General features: G+C 57.1%; 1 protein-coding gene across 1 annotated transcript in view; it reads right to left on the reverse strand.

The window, feature by feature from the left end:
* The window catches only part of TNRC18 (trinucleotide repeat containing 18), an 84,141-nt gene extending 72,969 nt beyond the window's left edge, over positions 1 to 11,172 (reverse strand). Inside the window, exon 1 of the mRNA XM_032394045.1 lies at positions 10,845 to 11,172. Coding sequence (XP_032249936.1) covers positions 10,845 to 11,031 — 187 coding nt within the window. The 5' untranslated portion in view covers positions 11,032 to 11,172. The remainder of the gene's footprint in view (positions 1 to 10,844) is intronic.
* Positions 11,173 to 27,182: the final 16,010 nt, after the last annotated feature.

Genomic DNA, 27,182 nt, shown 5'->3' on the forward strand with positions numbered 1-27,182 from the left:
TACTTGCCTCTACAGTAAAATTAAGGCATTGAGAAAGAAAAGCAGCCGTGACTGCAGGGCTCCCCGACGCTGGACATAGGTAAGCAAGGCTGAGGGACAGAGCTCCAGGCTGGGGTCGTGGGCTGGGGGCTTACCCTGCATGTTCTTGGTGCCGTGGCTGGGCCACGGGGCCTGTGGCCACTGCCACTGTCCCCAGGCTCCCATCAGTGTGACAGGCAGCTGTGAGTCCTGAGCTGCAGAGGTTCCCCCAACCAAGCAGAGGCCTGGGAGCTGCAGGAGCCACCAGGCCAGATCAACCGGCTCGAGCCTGGCCTTGCCAGGAGGGGACGAGTCCAGCTGGACCCGCCCCAGCCTCCCCTCCCCAGCCCGCCTCCCCTCCAGCTCCTGATACTACTGAGCTTTGGTCCTCCAGCTCTCTCAGCCAGGGCTACCAAGCCTCCCTCCCCTCCTTCTGGGAGCCAACCCTGACCCTCTCCCCATCAAGGGGGTCAGATCCCAACAGGCATCCTTTAGCTCCCCGCCACCAGAGAAGGCCAATCCGGCTTTAACTCCAGGCCCACTTCCAGCCCCGAATAAGGGACCCCTGTGGCCTGGGACTTTGCCTGGCCCCACCAGAAACCCAGCCCACAAAGTAGGTACTCAAATCTAAATACAGGGAATCCCGAAGCAGCCCAGGGGGGTCAAGGCCTCAGCTGGGCCAGCGATATGCAAATGCCTCCACCCCAGCCTGGCCCGAGGGCTCCAGACATTCTCCCTTTATAGCAATTACAGACGACCTCCCCATTGATTTTCTCCTCCCCCTCACGGAGGGCCTTCTAGAACCGCTGGGCCAAAAGCTAGGAAACCTGGGAGTGAATGGCGGGGACCAAGGCACGCGGCCACCCCTCCCAGGCACGGGCGCCAGGGGAAGGAGAGTGGGCTGGATCCCGGAAGTGGGGACAACACAGACCTGTCATGACAAACCCTTTCCCATATGCCAGAACCTCACGAAAATGACAGCCATGTGGTTTACAATGGAGAGAAAACAAACGAGACAGGAATGGAAAGGAGACAACCTCACAACATTTTGGAAGTGGGGAAATGGGGACCAGAGAGGTACACCTTGGCAGGGTGGGAAGCTAGGGAAATTGCAACCTAAACCTGGGCGGGGACGTTATCAAGAAACAAGCAATTCCTGGGGCCCCTGGGTGGCTCAGTCAGTTGAGCGTCTGACTCTTGATTTGGGCTCAGGTCATGATCTCAGGGTCATGAGATCGAGCCACGCGTCAGGCTCCATGCTGGGCGTGGAGCTGGCTCAAGATTCTCCATCTCTCTCCCTCTGCCCCTCCCCCGCTCACCCACAAGAGCTTTCTCTCGCTCTAAAACAAATAAATAAAAATCTTTAAAAAAAAGAAAAGGAGGAGGGGCAACTGGGTCACTCCCTCGGTTAAGCATCTGCCTTCCACTCAGGCTCAAGCTCAGGTCATGGTCCTGGGGTCCTGGGGTCCTGGGATCAAACCCTGCATCGGGCTCTCTGCTTAGCAGGGAGTCTGCTTCTCCCTCTCACTCTCCCTCTATGCTCGCTATCTCTCAAATAAATAATTTTTTTAAAAAAATTATAAAAAAGGGGCACCTGGGTGGCTCAGTTGTTAAGCGTCTGCCTTTAACTCGGGTCATGGTCCCAGGGTCCTGGGATTGAGCCCCACATTGGGCTCCCTGCTTGGCGGGAAGCCTGCTTCTCCCTCTCTCACCCCCCTGCCTGTGTTCCCTCTCTAGCTGTCTCTCTGTCAAATAAATAAATAAAATCTTTAAAACAAAAAATAAAAATTATAAAAAAAAAAAAAATGGAGGAATACCCAGATTTTAAGAAGGAGCTCCTAGAAATTAAAAATATTAAGGTTAGAAGACAGTTAAGAACATCTCCTAGAAAGCAGAAGAAACAAAGAGAGATAGAAAACAGAAAAGTGTGGGGCGCCTGGGTAGCTCAGTCTTTAAGCGTCTGCCTTCGGCTCAGGTCATGATCTCAGGGTCCTCGGATCGAGCCCCACGTCGGGCTCCCTGCTCCGCGGGAGACCTGCTTCTCCCTCTCCCACTCCCCCTGCTTGTGTTCCCTCTCTCGCTGTGTCTCTCTCTGTCAAATAAATAAATAAAATCTTTAAAAAAAAAAAAATAGAAAAGTATAAGGAAAGTAGGTGATCAGTCTAGGAGATCCAATATCTAACGAATAGGAGTACTAGAGAGAATGGCAAACGTGGTGGGAAGAAAATTACAAAATACTAATAGAATTAATATGAATTCCAAAAAATTACCAAAAAAATTTCATCCTGGGGGCGCCTGGGTGGCTCAGCCGTTGAGCGTCTGCCTTCGGCTCAGGTCATGATCCCAGGGTCCTGGGATCGAGCCCCGCATCGGGCTCCCTGCTCCGCGGGAGGCCTGCTTCTCCCTCTCCCACTCCCCCTGCTTGTGTTCCCTCTCTCGCTGTGTCTCTCTCTGTCAAATAAATAAATAAATAAAATCTTTAAAAAAAAAAAAAATTCATCCTGAAGGACCTCAGTTTCCAGATTAATATGGCCTATGGAGCACCAAAACAGCAAATGCAAAAGAACCCACAATGAGGCACATCCATGCACAATTTCAGAACAAACATGATGAAAAGAAGAGTTAACAGTATTACTGTCTACCAGGCTTACTTTGTGCCAAAGTTCTGGGCTTTATGTACATAAGCCCATTTAGTCTTCATAGAAAAGGTAGGCACTATTCCTCATTTCACAAAAAACACAACTAAAGCATGTCTAAGACCACATGGTCAGTAAGCGGTGAAGCATGACTTTTAGTAGTTCTAAAAGATTTTAAGCATTTGGAAAAGAATTTTTTTTAAAAAGGCTCACAAACGAAGGTCGAGAATCAAAATAGCATCACACTCCAGTAACACTGGAATTTTAAAAGGTGATGTTGCAATTCCTTCAAATATTAGGAGGAAAGTATTTCCAAAATGCCAGTCAAGTATGAAGGTAGAATTAAAGGCATTCTCAGGCATACTAGGTCTCCAAAAACCTTGCCATCCATAGATTCTTTCACAGAAAGCCACTGTAGGATGTGCTCCTACCAAAACAAGGAAGTAAGGCAGAAAAAAAGGAAGGAAGGGAGTCAGGAAACAGGAGGTCGAACACAGCGGAGAGTAAAGGGAGTACGAAGGATAACGGCTCCACAACAGGCCCAAGCACCAGGCAAACCAGACTAGACCAGGAAGATGGAAAACTCTAGGAAGGAAATCTCCAAGAAAATAAGCAGCTCATACAGATCTGACCAAATGCAAAGTGTTCTAAGAGATTGGAAGACAGAGATTCTATGAAATCCCAGCAATTATTTTTAAAAGGCAATTAATAACTCCAGGAAATAAAAAAGTGAATTTTATTATACTACTTGGCTCAAATGTGGACAATATTTACAAAGTCAAAGCCATAATGATAAACCTGGTTTGTTTGGTTTTTTTGTTGTTGTTTTTGTTTTTTTTTTAAAGATTTATTTATTTGACAGAGACAGCGAGAGAGGGAACACAAGTAGGGGGAGTGGGAGAGGGAGAAGCAGGCTTCCCGCAGAGCAGGGAGCCCGATGCGGGGCTCGATCCCAGGACACTGGGACCACGACCAGAGCTGAAGGCAGACGCTTAATGACTGAGCCACCCAGGCGCCCCAACCTGGTTTTTTTTTTTAAAGATTTTATTTATTTATTCATGAGAGACAGAGGCAGAGGGAGAAGCAGGCTCCCCGCGGAGCAGAGAGCCCGATGTGGGACTTGATCCCAGGACCCTGGGATCATGACCTGAACTAAAGGCAGACGCTTAACTGACTGAACCACCCAGGTGTCCTAAACCTGGTTTAAACACAACTGTACTTCACATATATTGGGAGGATAGGGAAAATAAACATGGTCAGGCGGGGGGGGGGGGGGCGGTGATATAACAATAATAGTAAACATTTACTAAGTGCTTATTATATCCCAGATATTGTTCTAAATGTTTTTCACGTTATTCACTATTTAACCCTCACAACAATCTCATGAAGTAGATACTATTATTTTCCCTAATTTTACAGATGAGAAAACCAAGGTTCAGAGAAGTAAAGAAACTTGCCCACGGTCTCACACTAACAAATGGGAGAGTCAGGACTCAAGACTCAGACAGTCCATGCCAAATCTTCATCTTCCACACAAGTCAACGGAGGAAAATAACCAGCAACAGAAACAGGTTATTACACAGAAATATGGATGAAAAGGCCACAAGAAATAGCCAAAAGATTTAAATTAGGGAATCAAGAATAGGGAGACAGGAAGCAGGGGATGGCTGGTTTTCTTCATAATCCTTGCAACACCATTTGACTTTTAAAATGATGTGGAGGGGCGCCTGGGTGGCTCAGTTGGTTAAGTGACTGCCTTCGGCTCAGGTCATGATCCTGGAATCCCTGGATCGAGTCCCACATCAGGCTCCCTGCTCGGCAGGGAGTCTGCTTCTCCCTCTGACCCTCCCCCCTCTCATGTGCTCTCTCTCTCTCATTCTCTCTCTCTCAAATAATAAAATCTTTTAAAAATAAATAAATACATACATAATAAAAAATAAATAAAATGATGTGGAACTTTTACTCTTAAGGTTTATATTAAGCATAAAGCAGAACTGTACACTTTCAAGGGGGGATCTTTATAGTAGGAAGAGTATTCCTCAATAAAACTTAAAAAAATAAAAGAGGAAAAAAGTTGTAAAATGCACATACAATTAGATGCTAACACACAACCACCAGAATGAATAGAAGCTAAAGAAACTGACAATATCACATCATGGCGAAGGCACGGAGACACCAGAATGCTCCCGCTAAGAATGAACAATGGTGCGACCACTGGAAAATTCACAACTGTTAAGGCTGAACCTACATACACCCTGTGACCAAGCAATCTGCTCCTAGATACTATATCCAAAGAAGTGTGTATGTACTTGCACCAAAGGGCCATGTTCATAACCACACCATCCATAGCAAACGCTGGCAACGTTGACAGGCACGGATAAACTGTGCTATTTTTATGTATAATACTCTACAACAACAAGAGATCAATTACTGTACACACCATAAGATGGATGAATCTCACACACAAAATGTTGAGAGCAACCAGAAATAAAAGAGGGCTTGCTCTATGATTCCATTTATAGAAAGTTCAAAAATAGGTAAAACGAATCTAAGGTAGCAGAAATAAGAATGATATTGGAGGTGGGGCAGACAGTCACTAGGAGGAAACGTGAGGGAGCCTCTGGATTCTGGAAACATCCTGATCTTGAGCTGGTTGGTAGTTACCATGGGTGTATTCATTTTGTAAATATGCAGTGTTCTCAACGCTCAAGACTGAATAAATATGCAATGTTCTAAACACTCGCAATTGAAGCATTTTACACTATATCTGTTATACACACACACACACACAAAAAAATGAAATGAAATTGATGGGTTCAGGTGGGAACCTTTGAGTCTCAGGCCCCCAACAGGCCATATACACCATTCCAGAGGCCCCCGGAGAGGACTGGACTAGAACAAGAAATTAACTTGTTAGCTTGATGACTTGAGTCATCAGTTAATGATAACAGTAATTACAGCAATCACTTTTACTGTAACTTTTGCAGAGGGCCGGGCCTATGCTACGCACCCAGCAGGCACTTGCTCATTCCAACGTCACAACAGCCGAACGAATTCAGTACCACAAATGGCCCCATTTTATAGATGAGAAAATCAAGGCTTAGAGAATGATCGCACACCCAGGAAGTGAGGGAGCAGGATGGAAGACTCCAGCAATCTAACCTCAGCCCCTAGGCCAACCTGCCTCCAGATGAAACAGTTCCTTACCCGGAGACTGCAGAGTAGAATCTTCAGCTAGCTCATGAAGGCCCAAACGTGCAAAATTGTGAGGGTGCGTGGAGAGGGTGTTTTGTTCACTTCCACTAACTCATGAAGGAACTTCGGATACATTTGTGGCCTGCAAAGGGGGCGTGGAGCCTTGAAGTCCTCCAGAGTCAGATGCCAGGCCTCTGCGGGCCGCTGTAAGGACCCCGGCCCGGGGGGGCCAGGACTGACCGCTGGCCAGGGCTCCCAGCAGCCCCTGGGGGAGGCCCAAGACCTGTCCGGACACCAGTTCCCATGGGTCCCCTCAAAAGCTGGGCTGGGAAGCCAAGGACAGGGGTGGTCACAGCGATGGGACTGGAGTCGGGGTGGAAGACAGGGCTCTGTGTGACGGGAAGGGAGCTAAGTCTGCTCCACGCCAGAACAAAAGCACCCCAAGCTGGTCACATCCAAATCAAGGATGTTCAAAATCACCGCCCTCTCCCCAAATCTGTTCCTGCACATTCCTCCAAATCCAGCTTTTGTCTTCCTTCTCTGCCCCGCCACGTGGGTCTTAGCAGCCCAACCTCTGCAAGGCCCCAAACCCTGGCTGTCTCCAGCCTCCCTCCCTGGTCACTACCCCCTCCCGAACCGCCTCCCCACCACTATCTACCAGACAGCCTCCAGCTGGCCGCCCAGACTAATTCTGTTAAATGCTTATTTTGAAATAATTTCAAACTTGGGAAAAAAGTTTGAAATAGCAGGATGACCTGCCCCATGACCTTCCCCAGGTCCAGCCGTTGTGAACACTCTGTCGATGTCACTCCATGTCAGTGATTTATCGGTGTCTCCCATACATGCATAAATTACAGATAGTACTTTTTCTCTTCCCGAGCCATTCCTGAGAGTCAGTCGTGGCCATCGCGTCCCCTGTCCCTAAACATGCCAGCGTTCTTACTTCCGAAGAGCAAGGACGTTCTCTTCCAGAAGCCCGGTACAGTTACCAACTTCCTGAAACCTGCTATTGATCTGATACCATCAGCTCATCTACAACCCATATTCCAATTTCATCAATTGCCCCGAGGACGTCCTTTAGAGCAATTTCTTCCCTGATCCAAGATCCAATCGCGGGCTGTACGTTGCCTTTTGCTGTCACATTTTTTTCTGCCTTTTAATCAGGAACAGTTCTTGGCCTTCCTTTGTCTTGTATGCCACGGACACTTTTTTTTTTTAAGAGTCCAGGCCAGCTCCATAAAATGTCCCTCACTTCAAATCACTCCCTCGGTTTAAAACCCTCAACTGCCTTCTCATTCCTCAGCGTGAAATTCCAAGGCCTCATTACTGGCCTTCGGGGACCTACAGGGTCCCCCTCCTCTCCTCCCCCTGGCTCCCGTCACCACCTCACCACCCTGCTCCTAGAGCCCCTCACTCCTGGGAGCCCCTCACTCCAGCCCAAACAGACCCTGGGCGTTCTCTTTCCTTCACAGCCTGTATCTCTATTTAAAATGATTTCCTCCGCTGATCTGTGTGCTTACTGCCCGGCCCCCACACTAGGACAGGAGCTCCAGTGAGGGCAAAGATTTTTGTCTGGTCATTGCCGGATTCCCAGAGCCAGAGTAGTGCCTGGCACGCAGGGGGAACTTGGAACTGGTTTGCTGAGTAAATGAACAAGAAAGGAAGCGCTTGGATTGACAGCCAAAGAACCGGCAGGCAGGCTCAGAGATCCAGGGGGCCGGGGGAGGGCCCTCCGGAGTCCAGAACCTCCCCCAGGCCTCTGCTGTGCCTCCGGCTAGAGGAGGAAGCACCCAGCAAATCTCCTTTATCTCTGGATCGCATTACTCCACCAGCCAGTCCCACTGATTAATCTCTTTAAATCAATCCCAGTAGGCCGACGGGCTGGATTCCAGAGATAGAGCTGATGGACCCTGGAGAAGGCCCGTGGCCCCCTATTGTCCACTGGCCGGTCCAAAGTACGAGGCCTCTCGGTCCTGATCCTTGGGTTCCACCCCCCATTCATGTATCTTCCAGGGCCCAGCCAGCCGCAGGAGTGGGGGCAGGGAGAATAAACATCCAAGTACAAAATCCTGCTAATAGGTCTTTAATTGCACCTGAGTCCAGGCCTCCCAACCCCAAAGCAGAGAGGCAAGCCTACCAGGTGCTTGTCACTTACTTGTCCATTTCACCGACTCCTGTGAACATTTAAGGGCTCACACTACAACAATACTCAAGGTTACGGGGAAAGTAATGGCCAACCAAACCCCATTTACTCTTTATTTACCTCCTCCTCCTCCTCCGCACAGCAAAGAGCGGAACCCCTCAGCCTAGACCCATGATGCAGGAAGGCATCTTCTGGACACCCTCCCTCACCACAACCCCTGTCAACACCTGGCTGGATGTGGTCACAGCCCAGTCCCAGTCAGGGTCCCCCTCCAGCCGGGAGCTCTCCCAGAGTCTCCCGGAGGGCCAACTCCCTCTGCCTAGGAGGGCTGGATTCACAGGCACTCCCACCCACTCTGCCCAGCCAACTGGGAAGGGGTCCAGAGGTAACCTGGCCTCTCACTGCCTTGCTGTGTGACCCAGGGCACAAGGCTCAGCCTCTCCGGGCTTCCCAGAACAAAAACAAACAAAGATAGGGCTGATAAGGCTGGCCAGACCTAAGTTGCTGACAGCCAAGTAGGAGAAGCGCCTGAAAGAGAAAATTTAGCACCTGCACCCAGCAAAGAAAAAGGGGGAGGGGTGCTGGGTTGAGGAATTTGTAATCCACCCCGCCCAAGCAGTGAATGGAAAGCAGCTCCCTACCTCCTGGCTAATGGGATTAGCGCAGGGCTGGGCTCTGGGCGTTGGCCTAGGGTCCAGGGTCTCCCAGCGGCCACTCAAGGTCGGGGTAGCAAGGGGCAGCGCCAGCCCCCTCCTGCCCTTCCTTCCTGCGCTTCCCAGAGCCTGCCTGCTACTTCCTCCATGACCTCGGCTGCCAAGCACGCAGAAGTCAGGCAGCTCCTAAGGCAGGAGGCCCAGACGACAGGCCTCTGCAGCCACCTCCAGCTGGACTTCCTCCTCCTGCCTGCTCCTCACCTCTCTTGCCTCAGCCTCCCCGTCTACCTAATGGGTGTTAGGCGGTGTGCCCACTACAGCTAAATTCAGCTGGGCCCTGGCTCGCTGCAGGCTGGCCGAGGCACCCCTTCATAAGGGCTGTTTTTACTCCTGCTCATTAGGGCACCTGGCCTCTGTCAGGCAGGAACCAGACTACAGATGGGCGCCCCCTCCCAGGCTGGGGGAAGGCAGAAGGCCAGCGAAAGCCCTGCCAGCCAGGAAGACCCAGGCTCTGACTCCCAGGCCAAAGAACTCTGTCCTCCACCCTGGCTTGGTCGGAGGGACCGGATGAGCTCAGAAGATACGCAGACACAAAAATTACCGTGGCCTCTGGGGGCGCGCAAAAGGGGATGGCCCAAGCGGCCTTCTGTACCCCAGGGCTGCCCCCGACCCCTCCTCTAGAATCCCGGCACCCCTCCCTCACCCACAGCGCACGATTTGAGAGAAAACCGTAGCCCTGGTCACGGTCCCCTGGGCGGAATGCGCCCGCAGCTCCTGGGGGGACTCACGCACGACCCCAGGCCAAGACCCAGTCCTCGCAGCCCCCGCGGGCAGGGATGTCTGCGCTCGCTGCCCCGCGTGTGCCCCTCCCCTGCCCGGCGCTTCACAAAGGCCCTTTGTCCCGCCGAGCCCCGGGACTCCAGTTCCTGAAAAGTTCCATGAGAAAAATCAAAGAGAGAGGCAAAAACGGGCGAGCAGGGCCTCGCTCGAGAGGGCAGGAGCGGTGGGACAGGGCCAGGGAGGCCGGAGGTGTCCTTCCCAAGGCCGAGGGGCATGTCGGCGGCTCCCTGAGAAATCGCAAGAGTCCCAGACTACACTCTGGATTTGGGAGAGGTGGATTTTTTTTTTTTTTTTTCTTTAAGTGAAGCGTAGGACGCCAGGCAAAGAAGCTGGAGGCGGCCGGGGAAGAGGGACCGGCTGTCCTTCGGCGGCAGGTCTGGAGGTCCCCTGTCTCCCTTCCCACCCTGCCCGACTGGAGCGGCCGCGGCCCGCCCAGGACAAGCTTCTCCCGCCCGGGTGCCGTCCCTAGCGAGCCTGAGCGGCCCTTCTCGGGAAACGGCAGAAGCCTCCGGGCCCTCTCTTGGCCACCTCCTCCCGTGGTTCCATGTCAGACCCAGGGTTTTCCCTCCTCCGGTCAGGGCCGGCCAGATCCGCTCCCACGCCGCTTCCTTCCCCTAGCTCCGGGGTGGCGGCGGCCCAGCCTCTGCGCCCCACCGCGCCGCGCGCCCGCCTGCCCGCCCGCCCGCCGGAGAACACGGGGCTCCTGGGGCCGGGACTGCTGCGCTCCTGCGGGGTGTGCGTCCTGGGACAGCCGCTCTCCTCCCGCGGGCCGAGGGGGACCCCGGGGGACTCCGCCCGCGGGCCAGAGGCCAAGCTCTCCGTCCTCCCCACAGCCGCAGGCGCCGGGGCTGCCCGGAGACCCCGCGCGGTGCGAGTGGAGAAGCTAGGAACGGAACCGGGGCCCACGGGCGCCGGGCAAGGGCGTTTGCCAAGAAAAGGTTTCGAGCTCGGGGAACGGACGTCTCAAAGAGTGTGGAGCTGCTTATTCTTTTCTTGCCCAGATTTTTGAAAAACCCCAGCCTGGACTGGAGCCGCAGGAGCCCTGGGGTTGGAATCGCCCATGTGGCTCCGATTTCAGCAGACGCGTGTGCTCTGGGAGGCACCCGCGCACCGGGGAAAGCAGCCGAGCCGCGCACCCTCTCCGCAGGATCCTCGGGACTGGCCTCTGTCCCGGGCCCGAGGGTCTCCCCGCCCTGGGAGCTGAGCCTGCCCGCACTCCCGTGGACCCGCCGAGTGCAAGGGAGCTGCCGCGTCCCTGCCGAGAACGCCCAGGAGCAGGCCGAGTAGTGTTTCCCCCGGCCTCCCTCCTCAGGATCCCGGGGGGACCGGAGGGGGGCGGCCACGGCGCAGGGCACTTACCCGGGTGCGGGTGGAGATTGAGGCCGGCCATGTACTTCCCGGGCGGCAGCGGGCCGGGCAAGCCAGAAGCGGGCAGGCGTCCGGCCGCAGCGGTGCCCACGCGGTGGCTGTCCATAGCCAGGCCGGACAGCAGCGGCGGCGGGGGGCCGTGCACGGACCGCGGGGGCCCGAAGTCTCGGCCATCCATCCTCCGCGGGAGTGCCGCAGCCAGCCCCCCACCCGGCCCGCGGGCCTCGCTCAGTGGGACCTAAAAGTTCGGCCTCCGCGTAGTCCCAGAGTCCTCGGGCGGCGGGGGCTCCGCGGCGTGCATGGCGGCGGCGGCCAGCGGGGCTTGCGCTCGGCTGCGGGCCCGCGGCCCGGGGCGCACAGGCGGCCGGCGGTGGGGCCCCTCCGGGCGGCCAGGCGGAGCTGCGCGAGGCGGCGCACACGGCGTCTTGGCGGGGAGAGGAGACGGGCCGCGGAAGAAACAGGAGGGGGGGGAGGAAAAAAGGAGGGGGGAAAAAACAAAGTTTCAGAAAGTCGTCTTGCCGTTCGGGGTTGGGGACTGCGTATCGCGTGGCCAGAAATGAAATCGGGGGTAACCCGTTTTCCATAAAAAGTAAAAATCCATGTTCCTTCCTCCGGCGGCTTCAGGCTCCCGGGGACCCGGCTCGGCAAGTGGCCGGTGGAGCGCTGCGCCCCAGCCCAGACTGGCTCGGCGGCTTACGGGTCCTCCCGAAACTGGGGAAGGCCCCTCAGCCGCGCCCGGGCTGCATAAATACAAAACCTCCCCAGTGGGATTGATTCCTGGGCGTCACATGCTCCGGGGTTTCAAACCGTGAAACCTTTCCATGAGCAGTTCGAAATGTCTCCCTAAACACTGTGTCACTATCTGATCCGGAAAGTTTAATATTTAACCTTTTTGGCCCCTGGCCTGCCTTTTTTGAGTCTGCTTTCCCTAAGCTCGCCCTGAGCCGCCCATTAGTGTTTTGTTTTGTTTTGTTTTTTTCGGGAGAAAGGGTGCAAAGACGGTTTATTATTTTTTAAAGGGACTCCGTGCCTCCTCCCGCCGCCCCCCTCGGGCCGCTGTGAGTCGCAGTCTGAGTCCGAGGACCCGAGACGTGGCATTCTCGCCCGAAGACTGGAAAGAATCCTTCAAAACAAGCTTTGGTTTCATTTTCCAACGCCTTGGCCTGGGAATCCTGCGGCCCGAGGACGTGGCCTGACGCGGGGGATTTGGGGGGAGGGGGGCGGTCGCTCCAGGGTCTTGCTCCTACCCTAGCTTCCCCCCCCAACCCAAAAATAACCTACAAAGAAAACCTTCGCAGCGCGGGCCGACCAAGGGGCGCCTCCCCCAGCGTTGGGCAAATCCCCCTGTAGTTCCAGTTTAAAGCTGTTTGTTTAAAAGATTTGTCGTTTGCCGATTCCCATGGGGGCGGGAGGGGGTCTTGGAGCCAACCCTGCCCTCGCTCTCCGTCTGCCCGCAGCAGCTCGGATTCCTGATTCCCGGAGGCCCGGGCGCTCCTAGAGCCGCCGATCCACGCCAAAGCCACCGGCTCCGGGTGCCCGCCCTGCGCCCCACGACCGGCGCCCAGCCCCCCGAGCTGCAGACCCCCTCAGCCGCAAACCCCCCGGCCTCCTTCTCCAGCCTCCCTCCCCAACTTTTCTAAGGGTGCTTATTTTAACCCGGTTTTGGTTACAAACACCCCCTTCCCTCCCTCCCTCGCTCACTCCCATCAGGCTCTGGTTACCAGATCCGCGTTTACTTTGGAAAAATCTAAGATCGCCACATCCGAGGATACATGTCTTAAGGAGGCGATGAGCTTTCCGTGATTTTTTTTTTAATGTTCTTTGTGTAGCTTTCTTTTAAAAGCTAGAGCTTCGGAGCATGCCCCGACGCCCCACTTTGGGGAAGTCGGGGTGAAGGCCCCCGGAACACCCTCGCTCTGGTAGAGAAGCTGGCTCGGCCATCTGCGGGCTCCGCTGCGTTCTCTCTACTTTTCTCCCCCTCTTAAATGCAGTTAAAATGGCTGAATTCCGGCTTTTAATTAAAAACAGCCTATAATCGAAAACGTCTCGGCGTCCCTGGCTCCCCCGCCGCCTGCCGGGAACCGAGAAGGGAACCGACGCCCCTCAGCCCGGCTGGGCGGGCTGGAGCTGGGCTGAGGGCTCAGGTGGGCGCCCGAAGCACCGTGGCCCGCCCCCACCCTTCCCAGGGCGCCCCCACCTCGCCGACGCCGGTCCCCGATCCAGCTCTTGGGGGCCGGAGAGCTGCGGGGATCCCCCGCGCACCCCGAAGGGGAGGGGGTGGGGGGTCAGCTGGAGAAGTTTGGAGACCGTCGCGCCCGGCCAGGGACGGACCGGCGGCCTGGCGGCGTACCTGGCGCGGCGGGGCTCCCGGCTCCGGGCTCCGGTGACGGCGACTCCGGTGGTGGCCCCGGCTCCCGGCGCGGCTAGGCGCCCGTGCTGCCCGCCATCCCGCCGCTGCTGCTCCCCTTCGCCACCCGCAGCCGCCTCACACTTTTTGCCCGCCTTTCCTTTTTTTGGTAGAAAACCGCTCCCCGGGCCGAGCGCTCGGCGCGCCAACTCCTCCGCCCTCCCGCGGCCCGGCTCCCGCAGCCCCCGGAAAAGCCAGCTTTCCTCCCGCCGAGCTCCCCGCTTTTTAATAAAATCCAGGTAGCGCCGGTTTAAAGAATCCCAAATCTCCATATACAGCCCGGGATTGGAAAAGGTACATTACACAACCCCCCTTTCAAGTTCCTCTCGCTGGATCTAAAAAAAAAAAAAAAAAAAAAAAAAAGCCAGCGGGAGGGGGGAGGGGGCGGCTGGGGGAGGGGAGTACTCTCCAGCGAAGAAACACGCATTGTTCCCGGGCGCCCGCCTCCCCCCCCAGGCCGGCCCCCGGCCTCCATCCATTGGCCGCGCGCACCGCCAATCACGCGCATGTAAACACCTTGGCCCTCAGCCATTCCTATAAAACCAATTACGGACCGAGGGGCTCCAGCAGTTTCCAGGCTCCCCACGGCGGGGCTGAATGATCAAAACTGGTGGTGAGAATTTTTCCCGGCCGTTTCTAGGCAGCCCTCCCCCTCCACCAGCTCGGACCCCCCTCTTTCCTCCCTCTCCTCCCTCTTCCTACCCCCTCCCCCGGCGTCTAGGCTGAGTGATCAAAATAGAGGAAGATGGTTGTCGCCGCAATCCAGGGCTTTGCAAGGCGCGGTTTAATGGGCCGCCTGTCAGCTTCCTGCTCGCAGGAGGAGGTGACAAGCCGAGCGAGCCGGGAAGGGCCTGGGGCCCGGCGGGCTGCACCCCGCGCCCGGGCCCGGGCCCCCTACCTCTCCTGGGGCGCGCCTTCTAGAACGCGCGCTGGAGACGCCAAAACAGACAAGGGCTGCTTTTTCCCTTTTTAACTCCCTCTTTTAAAACAAAGCATCGATTCATTCCTTTTCCCCCAGCAGCGCGGTTGGGTGGGATGGGCAGGCGTGAAGGCCCTTTTCCTAGCCTCGGCCTGCGGGTCCCTCCCTGAAACGCGGTGTCAGATGGTTACTGATTAATATTTTGGAGAGGCAGCGGCGGCGGGTAGCGGGTGAGTCTCTAATCTTCTAAAAGGGGTTCCTATAGAAACGCGGGCCGGGGCGCGCCCCTCGCTCGGCCCCGGCCGGGGCTGTGGCGCTTTGCACCGCGCTCCCTTCCCCAAAGCCTTTCTTTGCGTGGGCGCTCCCCTCCTCTTGCCCCCCCCCAAAAAAAAATCAGAGCAGAAAAAAGGATTAGATCGGCTGAGCGCGAACTGACTCCCTCTCGACTCTGACATTTCAGCCTATTAGCATTTCTCCACGGGGCCTTCTGAAACCTATTAAAGTGTAATATTAAAAACCTCTTGGCTGGGGGCCTCTCTCGCCTTCCATCCGCCGCGCCCCCTCCAGGGAGGGCGAGACCGGGAAAAAAAAAAAAAATCTGTTGAGCTCAGAGGAAGCAGAAGCCAAGCCCAAAAAGTGCTTGGCTGGCCGCGGCGGCCGGAGGGGGAGGGGAGCCCCAATCCCCCAGACTTTGTACTTTTATTTTGCGCTTTCAGCAAAATCCTTTCTCGGTTGAGTCGCCGGGAGCTGCCCGCGGCAACCTACTTGGCTGCGGGCGCGAGGACTGCGGACGCGGTCGGAGGGGCCGCCCTGGGGCCCCCGCACCCTCTCTCTGCAGCCCCGCAGGGACCCGTGCCCGACTGGGCATTACGTACCCTCAAATGGAAGCTTGGAGAGGCAGAAATCCTGGCCGATCCTGCCTCGGAGAGCAACCGCGGTGATTAGATTTTAATTAAAACAAGAGAAGCCCGCTCTTTCGCCCCGCGCTGCGGACTCAGCGTTTTCGCATCGCTGGTTCTTTTTTTTTTTTTTTTTTTTTTTAATCCATTTTTAAGCAACTTTTCTGGAGGGGGAAAAATGAGGTAGTTAGCGCCCGTTCGTTCTATTTTCTTTTCTCCACTTTTAGAAGAAAACGGGGAGAGGGGATAGGCTTGGAGAAAGCGAAATGGGGGTGTCTAATTTAATTCCAGTACAAATTTGAGGAAAAAAGTTCAGCCTCTTGAGGGCAGTTTCAAGTTGCCCTTCCAGGAGCCTCTGCGCTGGTTTCGAGGCTGCCCTCTTTTGGAAGCTGGAGCTCCGCAGGGGGAGGAGGGAGGAGTGAGAAGTAAAGAAAGGAACGAAAATAGCCGGAGCCGAGGGGAACAGCGGCGGAGTCCGCGCTTGGAGCAGGGCGCGCAGGTCTCAGTGGCGGCTGGGGCGGCGGGAGGTTCCCGGTGCGGCCCCGGGACGGCCAGGAGCAAAGACGGAGAGGAGAGGGGGGTTAGAGAAAGGAGGTATTGTGTCTTGTGTGCCTTGGGGGAGGGGGTTGACTGCAGAAATAAAATAAATGCAGTTGAGTTGCGCGGGGCTGCTGGAAGCCGAGGCAGGGGAAGGGGCAATGCGTGCGGGCGCAGCCCCGGTAGGCGCCGAGCATCCTCGAGCCTGATCCGAAGGCCTTTGTGGGTTCCTAAAAGACCCTCCCATGCCTGAGGCCCCATCGTTTCCCCACCCCCCTGGTTGCCATCCAATATTCGGAGCCCAGACCCTGATCCCCCACCCCATTATCCCCGCCCTGTATCTGGAATGGGTTTTTTGTGTGAGTTGTTTTTTTTTTAATTAATTTTCATATAGCTCGAGCAAAAAATAGGTATCTTGAGAAGGTTGAGGTGGGCAATACAAAGGACTTGAGGGCTGGGGGGAAAAAATACGAAGCCTATTTTTATAAATGTTTAATGTTTTCACCCCTGGATGCTCCAAGACGCCGTAATTGTGAGATGGCCGGGTATGTGTGCCATAAATCATTTAGTTGCTAATAAAAATTCTGCCTGTTTGCCCTGCGTTTGCCAATGGCGTTTGCATTTTCCAAGTATGTGCCTTGTCTGCGTGGCGAACCGAGCCTGCATTTCATTAGGGTCGCGGTTCGGGGTAGGCGAGACCCCCTCCCCCAGCCCCCTCCTCCCGGGCCTTTGTGGGCCGCAGCCCCCTCGCGCCGCCCTCCCGGCACAGACTCACGCCCGCGGCCGCGCTAGTCACCGCCCGAGCCCAGCCGGGCCCAGGGCCTGGGGACGCGGCGGCGGCTGCTCCCGGGTCCTGGCCGCGCCCGCTCTCCGAGCGCAACGCGCCCCGCCGAAGAGCTGCCCGCCGCGGCGGCCCGTGCACACCCCGGTCCTCGCACGTCCCCCCCCCGGCCGGGCCCCGCGCCCCGTTGCCCCCGCAGTCGTTGGGTAAACAGCGTCCGGGAGCCATCTTGGGGCGGGGGGCCGGATCCCAGGCCCAGTGGTGGGCGCAGCACGGGCCCCCTCCGAGACCCTGCCATTCGTAGGGCACCTCTGGGGATCCCTTGCCAAGCTTCGGAGTCTGGGGCAGCACCGTCCCCGCCGCGGCGGACACACTGAGATGTCAGGGCCAGGCCTGGGCGCCCTGCGCGGGGCGGAAAGGAGGCTCCCGGCGTGCGGTCCGCCCGGGCCAGGCCGCCATCTTCCGTACCCCCCCCCCCCGCATACTTCTGTTCACCCGGCGGGATCTGTGGCCAAAAAGTGTGTTGACTCAGTGTGTGTATGTGTGTGTTTTGTACTGACTGGGCGGAAAATCGGCGGGGGGGGGGGGGGCCTCCTCGTAACCCAAACCCCAGTTCCCGGTGAACCCGCCCAGGCCCGCGCTGTCGTCCGCGGCCAGCCGGGACTGCCGAGCCGAGGCCTTTTGTGTGTTCTAGGCCTCCGGCTCCGTGCACGCGACCCGACTGACAAAACTACTCCCCTTTGTTTTACACCAAAGAACAGGCCCGCTTTGAGCCCGGTTCTCCCCGGCCTGCGCCTCGGCCAGCGCTGCCCTCTTCGGGCAGAACCCGGCGCTTTCTGGAACCCCGGTGTTGCTGGCCACGTGGATGCATTCTCCCCTTCCCCTTGCCCCAGAGGAACCTGGCCACCTTTCGTAGGCGAGGACACCTGAGCCACCGCCACCCGTCGCCCCAAACCGCCTTTCCCGGTGGGGACCCAGGTCCCCGCGCGGTGCCAGCCTCTCGCGGAAGCCGGCCTCTGCTGGCCGCTCGGGCAGCCCTGGCCGGATCTGGGGCTTCCAAGAGCCGGTTTCCAGGTCCCAGGTCTGGCAACCAGGGAGCTCCCGGCCCGGGCACCGCGAAAACCCGGAGAGGCTGCGCCGGGGACATCCGTGCTCGCCATCCCTTTTCTGCGACTGGCTCAGCCACGATTGGGCGCCGAGCCGAAGTTCGGCCAGCCCAGCCAGGAAGGGTCCCAGCCCTCCGGGAAGACCGAGGACGCAGCGCCAACGCCCGAACGCCGCGGGGACGAGAGCGCTGGCTCGGCGGGCAGAGCCGGGGCTGAAGCACCAGGCTCGGCCCCCGCGGATCCCGGCGTGTCTCGGCTCCGCCTCCGGCCCTGGCCCCTTTCCCCGGCCCCGGGTCGGGTCTTCCATTCCACTGCTTGGCTCGGAGAGGTCGGAGACGTGCTCGGTGCACGGGGGGCCGGATGCGGCCATAAATCTCCATGCGGGACCTCCTTCCCGCTGCTCACACGCCGGTGCTCCCGGCCGGCCTCGCGTCCGGGGCCGAGCGCCCCGCTCTCCCAGTCACAGCCTGGGGTCCCTGAGACTGCACAGGGAGTCAAGCCAGGAGCTTCCCTGTTCACCAAAGAGAGGAACGGATTCGCCCATTCAGTGCCATCACCTTCCATCCCCGCGGTCGCCCGGACCCCAGGCGGCCTGGGCCTCACCGGATCCAGGCCTGGGGTAGGGCCACCCGGCCGGGCACTTACTTCTAGGAAGGCTCGGGGAGGCTGGAATGGGCGCATGGCCACCTGCTTGAGCCCAATTCCGTGCCATTAAGGGATGATACCAGGGTTAGGTCAGAGTGTCTTTTCAGAGCGCAGCCAGCCACTCTTCTCTGCAGACCCTGCTTTAATCCGGCGCGGTCCTTCTGCCCCTGAGTCCTCTGCGGGGGCCCGATATGGGGAGGTGGGCTTTTTTTCCTTTACTCCTTTTTTTTTTTTTTTTTTTTCCTTTTTTGCCTGATTAGGACCATGCAGGGTTTCTGTGGGAGCGGTGCTGGGAGGCGGGGGCTCATCTAGCTCCCCACCCCGCGCCAGCCCATCTCTCCCTCTATGCCAGGGATACCCGGGACTTTTCGCCTCCCAGCCCCATGTCGGCACCCCCATCGGCCACCGGCTTTGGCGCAAATAGCCGAACCATCGGGAAAGCAGGAATCGGCGGGTCGATAGTGGCAGCCTGGTAGGGGCGGTGGTCTTTCCACCTGAACAGTCACGGAGCATCTGGGGGACAGACCCAGAGAGGGTGCATTTGCAATAATAACGCTTAATGTCACCAGCCTTGTGTGTCTCTTTGCCAGAGGGGCGGGAAACGGGCCTTCACGCGGGTACCTCGCAGCAGCTGAGCAGGCCTGCGCGCGATCGGGGACAAGCACCTCCGAACGGTCTTTGCTCTTTGCAGGGGACTTCGGTGGGGACAGCCGCGGAAGGGGGAGGCATTCACCCCCTCCGAGGAGCCTCCCCCTCGCCGTGCCGGTGACACGGTGGTAACGGCCGTGGCAGAGGCCGGGGGTTAGAAGGTTTGGTAAACCTCGCCGGAGACGGTCTTACTGTGGGAGCTCTGGCTCCTTCCTAGAATTTCTCGAAGCATGTTTGCAGGGACTGCAAGGGCTCCGGCAGGGCCCGGAGGAAATGGAGCGCTCGGCCCGCCGCCTGGGAGCAGAGAGGCTGCGGCGCGGCTTTCCGGCCGTGCCCCCCCCGCCCCAGCCCCGCCGCAGCGCCCCGGGAAGCGTCTCCGAAAACAAAGCGCTGCGGTTTCAATCCAAGGTTAAAGTCCACCACGAGCAAGTGTTGTTTTTTTTTTTTTTTTCCCTCTCCGGAATCCAAGAGCGATAGCGTTTCTCCAAATAAACCGCCAATAAATCAGCTCCCGGGGCCTCCTGCTGAAGAGCTCTACTGACCTTGGGGAATGGTTTTCCTGCTTGGACCCCCTCCGAGGCCGGGGTGGGGGGGGGCCACGGTGCCACGGTGCCCCCCCGGCAGGGAGAGGCAGGAGAGGGGATGGCCAAGGGCATTCGTGGGCGGGTACTGTGGCACTTGCGTGGCCAGAGGGTGTGGGGAAGTTTTGGAATTGGGGGGTGGTGGTTATTGGGGGGACTGGGAGTACCTGGCTGGTAGGGGTTACTGTGGGAGGCTGGCCGCATGTGCATTAAGTGCCTGGGGAGCCCACACTGTTCAAGGATGAACACGGCCTCTTTGGGGGCCTCCTTCTTTGTCTGGGTGTGCTTGGGTGTGCTCCGCAGGCGAGTTTGTGCGGGTGTGACTAATGGGATTTATGTATGTCGGTGCCAGGGTGACTAATGGAGGGCTTGGCAGCACGTGTGTTGGGGGAGGAGGGGGCTGCACCTAGGTGGGGAGTCGGGGCTCTAGGAGGAGGCCGCCTCCTGCCTGGTCTTTAGGGGTTCACCTCTCTGGCCACCTGTTCCCAGCTTTGTTTGGACCTCTGAGCACCCCCTGGCAGGCCTGTGTGTGCTGAGATTTCTGGAGCAAATTCCATCACAGCCCTGCCCCCCCCTCCCCCGCAACGTACCTCTGTCTGTCCCCTCCCACTACCCTGACCCACTCTGCCTCTGCAGACCCAAGCTGGTCCCTCCCATTCATGGCAGACAACTCCCAGTTTCTTCTTTTCGAGGCTGGAAATTTCTTTTGATGCAAACTGGTCCCTGCTTCGTACCAGCTTTAACAGCCCTCTGACTTGGGTACCATGGTGCCCATTCGATGGACGAGAAACCCCAGGGGAAGTGACAAGCTCACACAGCTCAGAAGTGGCAGCAAACACCCTCAACGAAGCCAGGCAAGGGGGTACAAACGTGGAGCCCCAGCATCCCTGGGAGCCCCCAGCCTGACCAAGACCAGCTTAAAGAACTATACTAACCCCCCCTGCCACCCCATTTACTGCCCTTCCTCATCAATCCTCTCTACTCCCTGCTGCCTCTGTCCTGCCCCCGCCTAGGGGGAGGCGACAGAGGTCAGAGGTCAGTGGGAGTCCTTTGGGCCTGGGGTATGGGCCGGTGAGGTCAGGCCTTCCTTGGGAGCAGGGCCCACATTCTGCACTCCAGGGCTGGAGGGGGCTGCAGGCAGGAGTTCAGGGGAGCAGACCCCGGGTCCCCCACACCTGCTGTAGATTCTGGCTCAGGACACACCTGGACAATGACATTTCCCATCTCCCTCGGGGTCTTCTGGTTTCTGACACGCGCACACACCGCCCCAGTCTGAGTGCTCTTGTAGGCGTTCTTGCTGCTGCTTACACACGCGTTCCGTCCCGTGCATCTGTGTGTCACGGGTACACTCGCCACAGGCGTCCCTGCGACCCAGAGAAATGGGGTGGTCTTCCTAAGGTCACCCAGCCTGGGTGGCAACAAGCAAGCCCAACCCGTTTCTGCCCAGCCCTCCACCTCCCGTGCTCCTCACTGGTGCTCCAGGGCCCACGGTGGCGTCGAGAGAGAGGGGACAGCAACACCCAGCCTCGTCCCAGGTGTCCTGGGGTCCTCCCACACCCACAGGCTCCCAGGACCTCTGTCTCTGTCTCTCACACACGTGCGCGTGCACACACACACACACACAATGTGTGTCTCTCTCTTCACCTCCCTCCCTCCCTCCGTCCCTCCCTCCCTTTTTTTTTTTTTATTCTTCTTTGGCATTTTCTTTCAAGCAGAAAATAAAAACATTTCCCATGGCTACAGCTTTGAAAGCTTCCCTCTTCTCTCTGCCTTTCTCTCGCCCCCACCCCCATGTGGATCCATTTCTAGAGTCAGCAGAAAGTCAAAAACAAACCCTGAAGATCAAACCTGACAGCCCACCCCCCTTCCCGCATCCCTCCACTTTCCCTGCATGTCTTAGCCTGTCTCCACCCTGGAGATGAACAGGAGGGAGCCCCCCGGCACATGCACAAATGCACTCCCACACCTTCTATGGCCGCAGGGAGTCTCTTAAGAACCTTCCAGAGCTGCCCCTGCCAGAAAGGCCTGCTCACTCAGTTCCTCCTGCTGGAAGTGTCTGGGTTCTCCCTCACGCTCCCCTTTCCAGCCCTGCTCCATCCAACCCTCCTCTGGGAGCCCGCCTGTTGTGGGTTGAATACCCCCAAAATTCATATATTCAAGTCCTAGCCCCAGTACCTCAAAATGTGACCTCATTTGGAAACAGCCTCCTTGCGGATGTCGTTGGTTAAGGTGAGGTCATCCTGAAGTAGGATGGGCCACTAATCCAATATGACCAGGGCCCTTATAAAAGGGGGACACAGACAGATACAGGAGGAAGCCTTAAAAGACCGAGACGGAGACGGCCACGTAGGAGACAGAGGGAGAGGCATGGACCAGACTCCCCCACAGCCCCTGAAGGAACCCACCCTGCCCACACCTTGCTCTTGGGCTTTTGCACTGCAGAATTGAGACAGTAAATTTCTGTTGTTATCCTGCAGTGACAAAAATCCCCAACATCTCAAAGGCTTAGCACAACACCTAAAAATGTATTCTCCCTGACACATCGTCTGCCCTGGGCCCGGGCGACACTCCACGGCACCCAAGCCACTTAGGTTCCACGAGTTGTCGACCTCGATGTGAGACCATCACAGGGAAGGGAAGACCATCCCACCGGGGGTAACGTCACTGGTGCTCACCATCCATGTGACCACACCCAATGAAACGGTGCTAGAAGCTGGGTCTCCCCCATCCTGTGCCCAGGAAGGACAGGAAAACCTAAGATGGGTGAGCACAGGCAATGTCCACCGCAGCTAGAATGTGACCTCTCCCGATCTGTTAACTTTTTTTTTTTAAGATTTTTAAGTAATCTCTACACCTAACGTGGGGCTTGAACTCACAACCCCGAGATTAAGTGTCTCATGCTCTCCCGACTGAGCCAGCCAGGTGCCCCTAACCATGGCACTTTCTTAAAAGTTGTGGTAAAATATACATAACATAAAAGTCGCCATCTTAACCACTTATAAGTGCAGGGTTTGGTGGCATTAAGTGCATTCCCATTTCTGTGCAGCCAGCCCCACCATCCATCTCTAGAACTTTCCCATCATCTCAAACTGAAACTCTGTCCCCACAAAGCAGCTCCCACCCCCTCCCCCAGGCCCCCGACATCCACCCTTCTGCTTCGTATCCCTGTGAATGGGACTCCTCTGCAGACCGCACATAAGTGGAATCATACGGTTTCTGTCCCTTTTGTGTCTGGCTTATTTCACTTCGTAGAACGTCTTCAAGGTTTCACCCATGTCGGAGCAGGTGCCCCGCGTCCTTCCTTTTTAAGGCTGAATAATGTCCCATTGTATGGCTGGACTACATTTTGTTTATCTGTTCATCTGTTGATGGACGCTTGGGTTGCCCCCACCTTGTGGCTCCTATGAATAACACTGTTAGGGACAGATAACCCTTCGAGTCTCTGCTCCCAATTCTTTGGGGCCTATACCCAGAACTGGAATTGCCCCATCCTACGGCATTTTTATGTTTAATTTTTGGAGGCACCTCCATGCTGTTTTCCAGACACAAGGGTTCCAATTTCTCCACATCCTCGCCAACGCTTGCCATTTGATATGTGTGTGTGAGGGGGGGTTCTCGTAGCCATCCTAATGGGCGTGGGGTGGTATCTCATCGTGGTCTTGATTTGTGTTGAGCGTCTTTTTGTGTGCTCATTAGCTATTTGTAGATCTTCGTTAGAGAAAAGTCTGCGCAAGTTTGTCCGTTTTTAATGTTTTTAATTGTTGTTTTGTTTTCTGTCCTTGGCACTATTTTTAACACTGTGCTGACCAAAATAGAACACTTGAGTGGGCCACCTGCAGGTCCCCGGTTTGCAAACCTCATGGAGGTTCTGCTCAGACCACCCCAATCGTCAGGACACTCCTAAAGGTCAGTGTTTTCCTGAGGCCACACACTCATGTCCTTGCATTTACCCACTCCTGTTCGTTTAACAAATACTCACCAGGTCAAGCCCTGATAAAGTGGTACAGAGTGGCCCAGAGTCCTGTCCTCAGAGAGCTTGCAGTCCAGTGAGTTCCTGGGACACTCTGGCCAACAAAGAGTGTGGTGAGCGTGGACAAGGAGGAGCGGAGGGCCCAGGAGCAGGGCAGGGGCCAGACCAGGCAGGCCCTCCGTCCACAGGAGAAAAGAGATATTGGAAGGAGTTGGTACCCAACCTCCTTAAATAAAAGGAATACTGGGGCCGACAGCTTAAAATCCCGGAAATAGAACACGCGTGGGGATGGATGGACCAAGCTCTCCCTCCCTCCCTCCTTATCTCTCCCCCAACCCCTCCATTCTCCCTCCCTTTCCACTGGCCTTACTCTCTCCTTGGGACATCAGTGCCGTGGGATATGGCCCACCTCAGATCTGCAGCAAGAAAGAGGTACCTCCCCAAAGGGACACGGGGAGAGTTGGTAGTAAAAGGGGGGACACCAGTGAGCTCTCTACCCATCAAGCGCTTCTCTGAGGGCAAGATCGAATCAGACCTGAAGGATGACGAACGGACAGATTTCCATCGTGCAGCCTTGCTCAGGAGGCAGAACGTCACGGCAGGGCTTGCAATGGCCACCAACCTCGTGCTCCTTCTTCCCCTCTCTCTCCCCCCCCCCCCCCCCCCCACCGGGTTCAAGTTCTGGCTCTGCCACCTGCTTGACCCATGACATTTGCAAAGTCACCTCCCTGTCTCAGCCTCAGTGTGCCTGTTGACCTGTCTCTCCCTGCCTGTGTCACCGGCACACCAGGTCACAATCCCAGTTCCAGAAGAGAACATGCCACGCTATGGGGCACGGGACCCGGCCTTCCCGAGCAGCTGTCGTGACCCACTGTAACCTCTGACGATGGCCACACGGTATCTCCCTAGTGCAGAGTGACCTTGACGTTCCTCCCATTCAAGGTGGAGTCTATAACAAGATGCTTGGAAGTGACACGGCAAGGCTTCCAAGGCCAGGTCAGAAGAGGAGACGCCAGGTCACCCTTGTGTGTTAAGATGCTCACGTGGAGCGCTGAGCCAGCAGGTGTGAAGCTGGATTGCCCAAGGCCACCAAGCTATAAACTCCGCCCACATGCTGAGGCCCTGGCGAGGTCCCAACCCCCGCCAGCACTGACTCCTGGACGTGTGTGCAAGGAGGAGAGAGAAAGGAGCCTCCCCACAGCTGCATGAGTGAGGCTCGGGGACTGTGACGGCCCAGGTGGTGAGTGGGGCCTGGAACCCAGTTCTGTTTGCCCCCCCCCAAGGCTACCCCCCTTGGTGGGTGCCGGAATGACCACGCTCCTCGGCCCTCCTGGGCTTGAGTCTGAGCCCCTCCAACCTCTGCCTCCCCTGTCACATGGCGGCCTCCCCTCTGGGTCTGTCTTCACGTGGCGTCCTCCACTCTGTGTGGGTCAGTCTCTGTGCCTCTTCTCCCCTTCTTATAAGGACACCAGTCATATTTGATTAAAGGCCTGCCGTACCCCAGTGGGACCTCATCTTCACTGATTACATCTGCAATGGCCCTATTTCCAAATAAGGCCACATTCTGGGCTTCCAGAGGTCAGCACTTGAACATGTCTTTCTGGGGCACACAATTCAATCCGCCACCCCGACCTGGGGACCCTTGCCCCTCCGCCCCCTCCCACCACCAGGACACAACCGAAGCGCCTCCCTCAGAAGGCATGGGGTCCTCTAGCCCTCCGTGAAGCAGAGGGGGAGACGGGCCTCGTGTGCGAGGGGCAGGTCTGGAAACGCCCACCTCCCCTCGGCACACGTGCCCTGGCACAGGCCCTAACTGGAGGGATCCCAGCCCAAAGCCACCGTGACTTGGGGGCTTCGGCTAGCGAGGCCCCAGGGCCCAGGCAACCCTCGGCCAGTGGCTGTGTCGAGTGGAGCCGTCCTCCTCCCGCTCGTCCCACACCCTGCAAGGGCCCCGCTGACCCACGTGGGAGCTGACCTATGACACTCGGTGTTCTGGCTGCCTTTCCTTCGCTGTCACCCTCCCCACCCCTGCTTTCTGGGGGTCACCCCCAAATAAAGCACCCGCCCTCCCATCCTCGCTGTAGGAATCAGCTCTGGGGGGGGCCCCTCTGGCAGCCAGTTCCTGCAAACCCTGCCCCGGCTACATGGTCTCCACCCCAGAGAGGCCCGTGGGGACCCAGGAAGGGCTGCAGAGCCGGGGCCCAGACCCGGGAGCGCCTGGACCAGAGCTCCGCCCGCACGGCCTGCACTGACCTGTCCGCGTGTGGGGTCTGGAGGGGACGGCGTGGTTGCCTCTCCAGGTCACGTGGCGGGATGGTGATGAGAAGGTCTTGAACCCCGATGGTCCTCCTGACCCGGCTACTGCCTCCCACGGGTAGGTGAGCCTACAAGCCAGGGGGCCCAGGTCAGTGTGCTCGGGCCTCGGGAACAGTCCGAGATCAAGGCGAGCACAGAGCCGGCTTCTCCTGTGGCCTCTCTCCGTGGCGTGTAGACACTGTCTTCTCCCCGTGTCCTCCCGTGGTGGTCCCCCTGTGCGTGTCTGCGTCTGTGTCCCAACCTCCTCTTATCGTAAGGACACCAGTCCTGTTGGATGAGGGCCCACCCTAGTGACCCCCTTTTAACCTAATTACCTCCTTCAAGGCCCCGTCTCCAAATGCAGATGCATTGTGGGGTATTAGGGGCTAGAACTTCAACATACGCATTTCGGGGGACAGAATTCGGCCTGTTTGGGCTGCTATAGCAAATATCCAGAGCCTGGGGGTCTTAACCAACAGGCATGTGTCACTCACATTTCTGGAGGCTGGAGGTCCACGATCAAGGCACCGGCTGACTCTGTTTGGTGAGAACCCCTGTCCTGGTTCATAGATGGCTGTTTTCTCACCATGTCCCCTTAGAGCCCACACCAGAGGCCCTCTGCTTTATCATGCTCTCCCCCATGTTCAATCCAGTAGATCTCAGTAGATGTCCACCCAAGGAACAAATGAAATGACATGATCCTGGTAGGGTTTTGAAGGATGAATAGAAGTTTGCTAGGCAGAGAAGGCAGAGACAGACATTCCAGGCTAGAGGAATAGCCCGTGCTGAGGCCTAGAGACCTCCCAGCAGGGTCTGCCTGGCTCCCTGGTAGCATGCTGGGCCTGGGGGAGGGGGAGAGCCAGGCATGCCCCCCCATCCCAGGTGACTGGCCACCCCAGGTCAACGCAGGTGGCAGTGGCCCTGTGCCACCCTGCTGACCTCCCACCCCGGAGCCAAGGCCCATCCAGCCTCCACAAGGAGCAGGGCCCCAGCACCTCCGCCCACAGGAGCCCAGCTTAGATGATTCTAGGTATCTCTTTTCCCCTTCACGCCTGGGTGGGTTGAGCACTATTTATTCAAACTTGCATTTTATTGGTGTTTTTGTTGAAAGCCCAGGAATTATTCATGGCTGGGTTTCGGTTCTCTTCTGGCAATGACCGCATTTTTGTACACAAGGTACAAATTATGTGTCAGTTCAATTCACCGTCAATCGGAGGCTGCCCCCTCCGATCAAGCAATGGAGGCTCGGAATGTTCTAGAAGTCAAGTCTGGCTGGAGGCAACAGGGGCCTGAGTGGGTCATGGTCCCCGAGATCACTAGGGACAGGGGACGGGGAAGGGATATAAGCGAGGTGACCAGGGAAAAAATCCCACCTCTGTCCCTTTCCCTTCCATGAGACTGATCGGGCTCTGTCTTCCCAGGTGAAAAATGGGTGTTGTCGGGAGTATTTATTTAGCACAGGAGACTGTCCATGTGGCCTTCCACATGTGTCGTCACCCATGCCCGGCTGTGTGTCACACGCAGGGGGCCCTCTGTGGGGC

This window comes from Phoca vitulina, unplaced genomic scaffold (genome assembly GCF_004348235.1).
Source record: "Phoca vitulina isolate PV1807 unplaced genomic scaffold, GSC_HSeal_1.0 scaffold79, whole genome shotgun sequence".
Taxonomy (NCBI): Eukaryota; Metazoa; Chordata; class Mammalia; order Carnivora; family Phocidae; genus Phoca; species Phoca vitulina.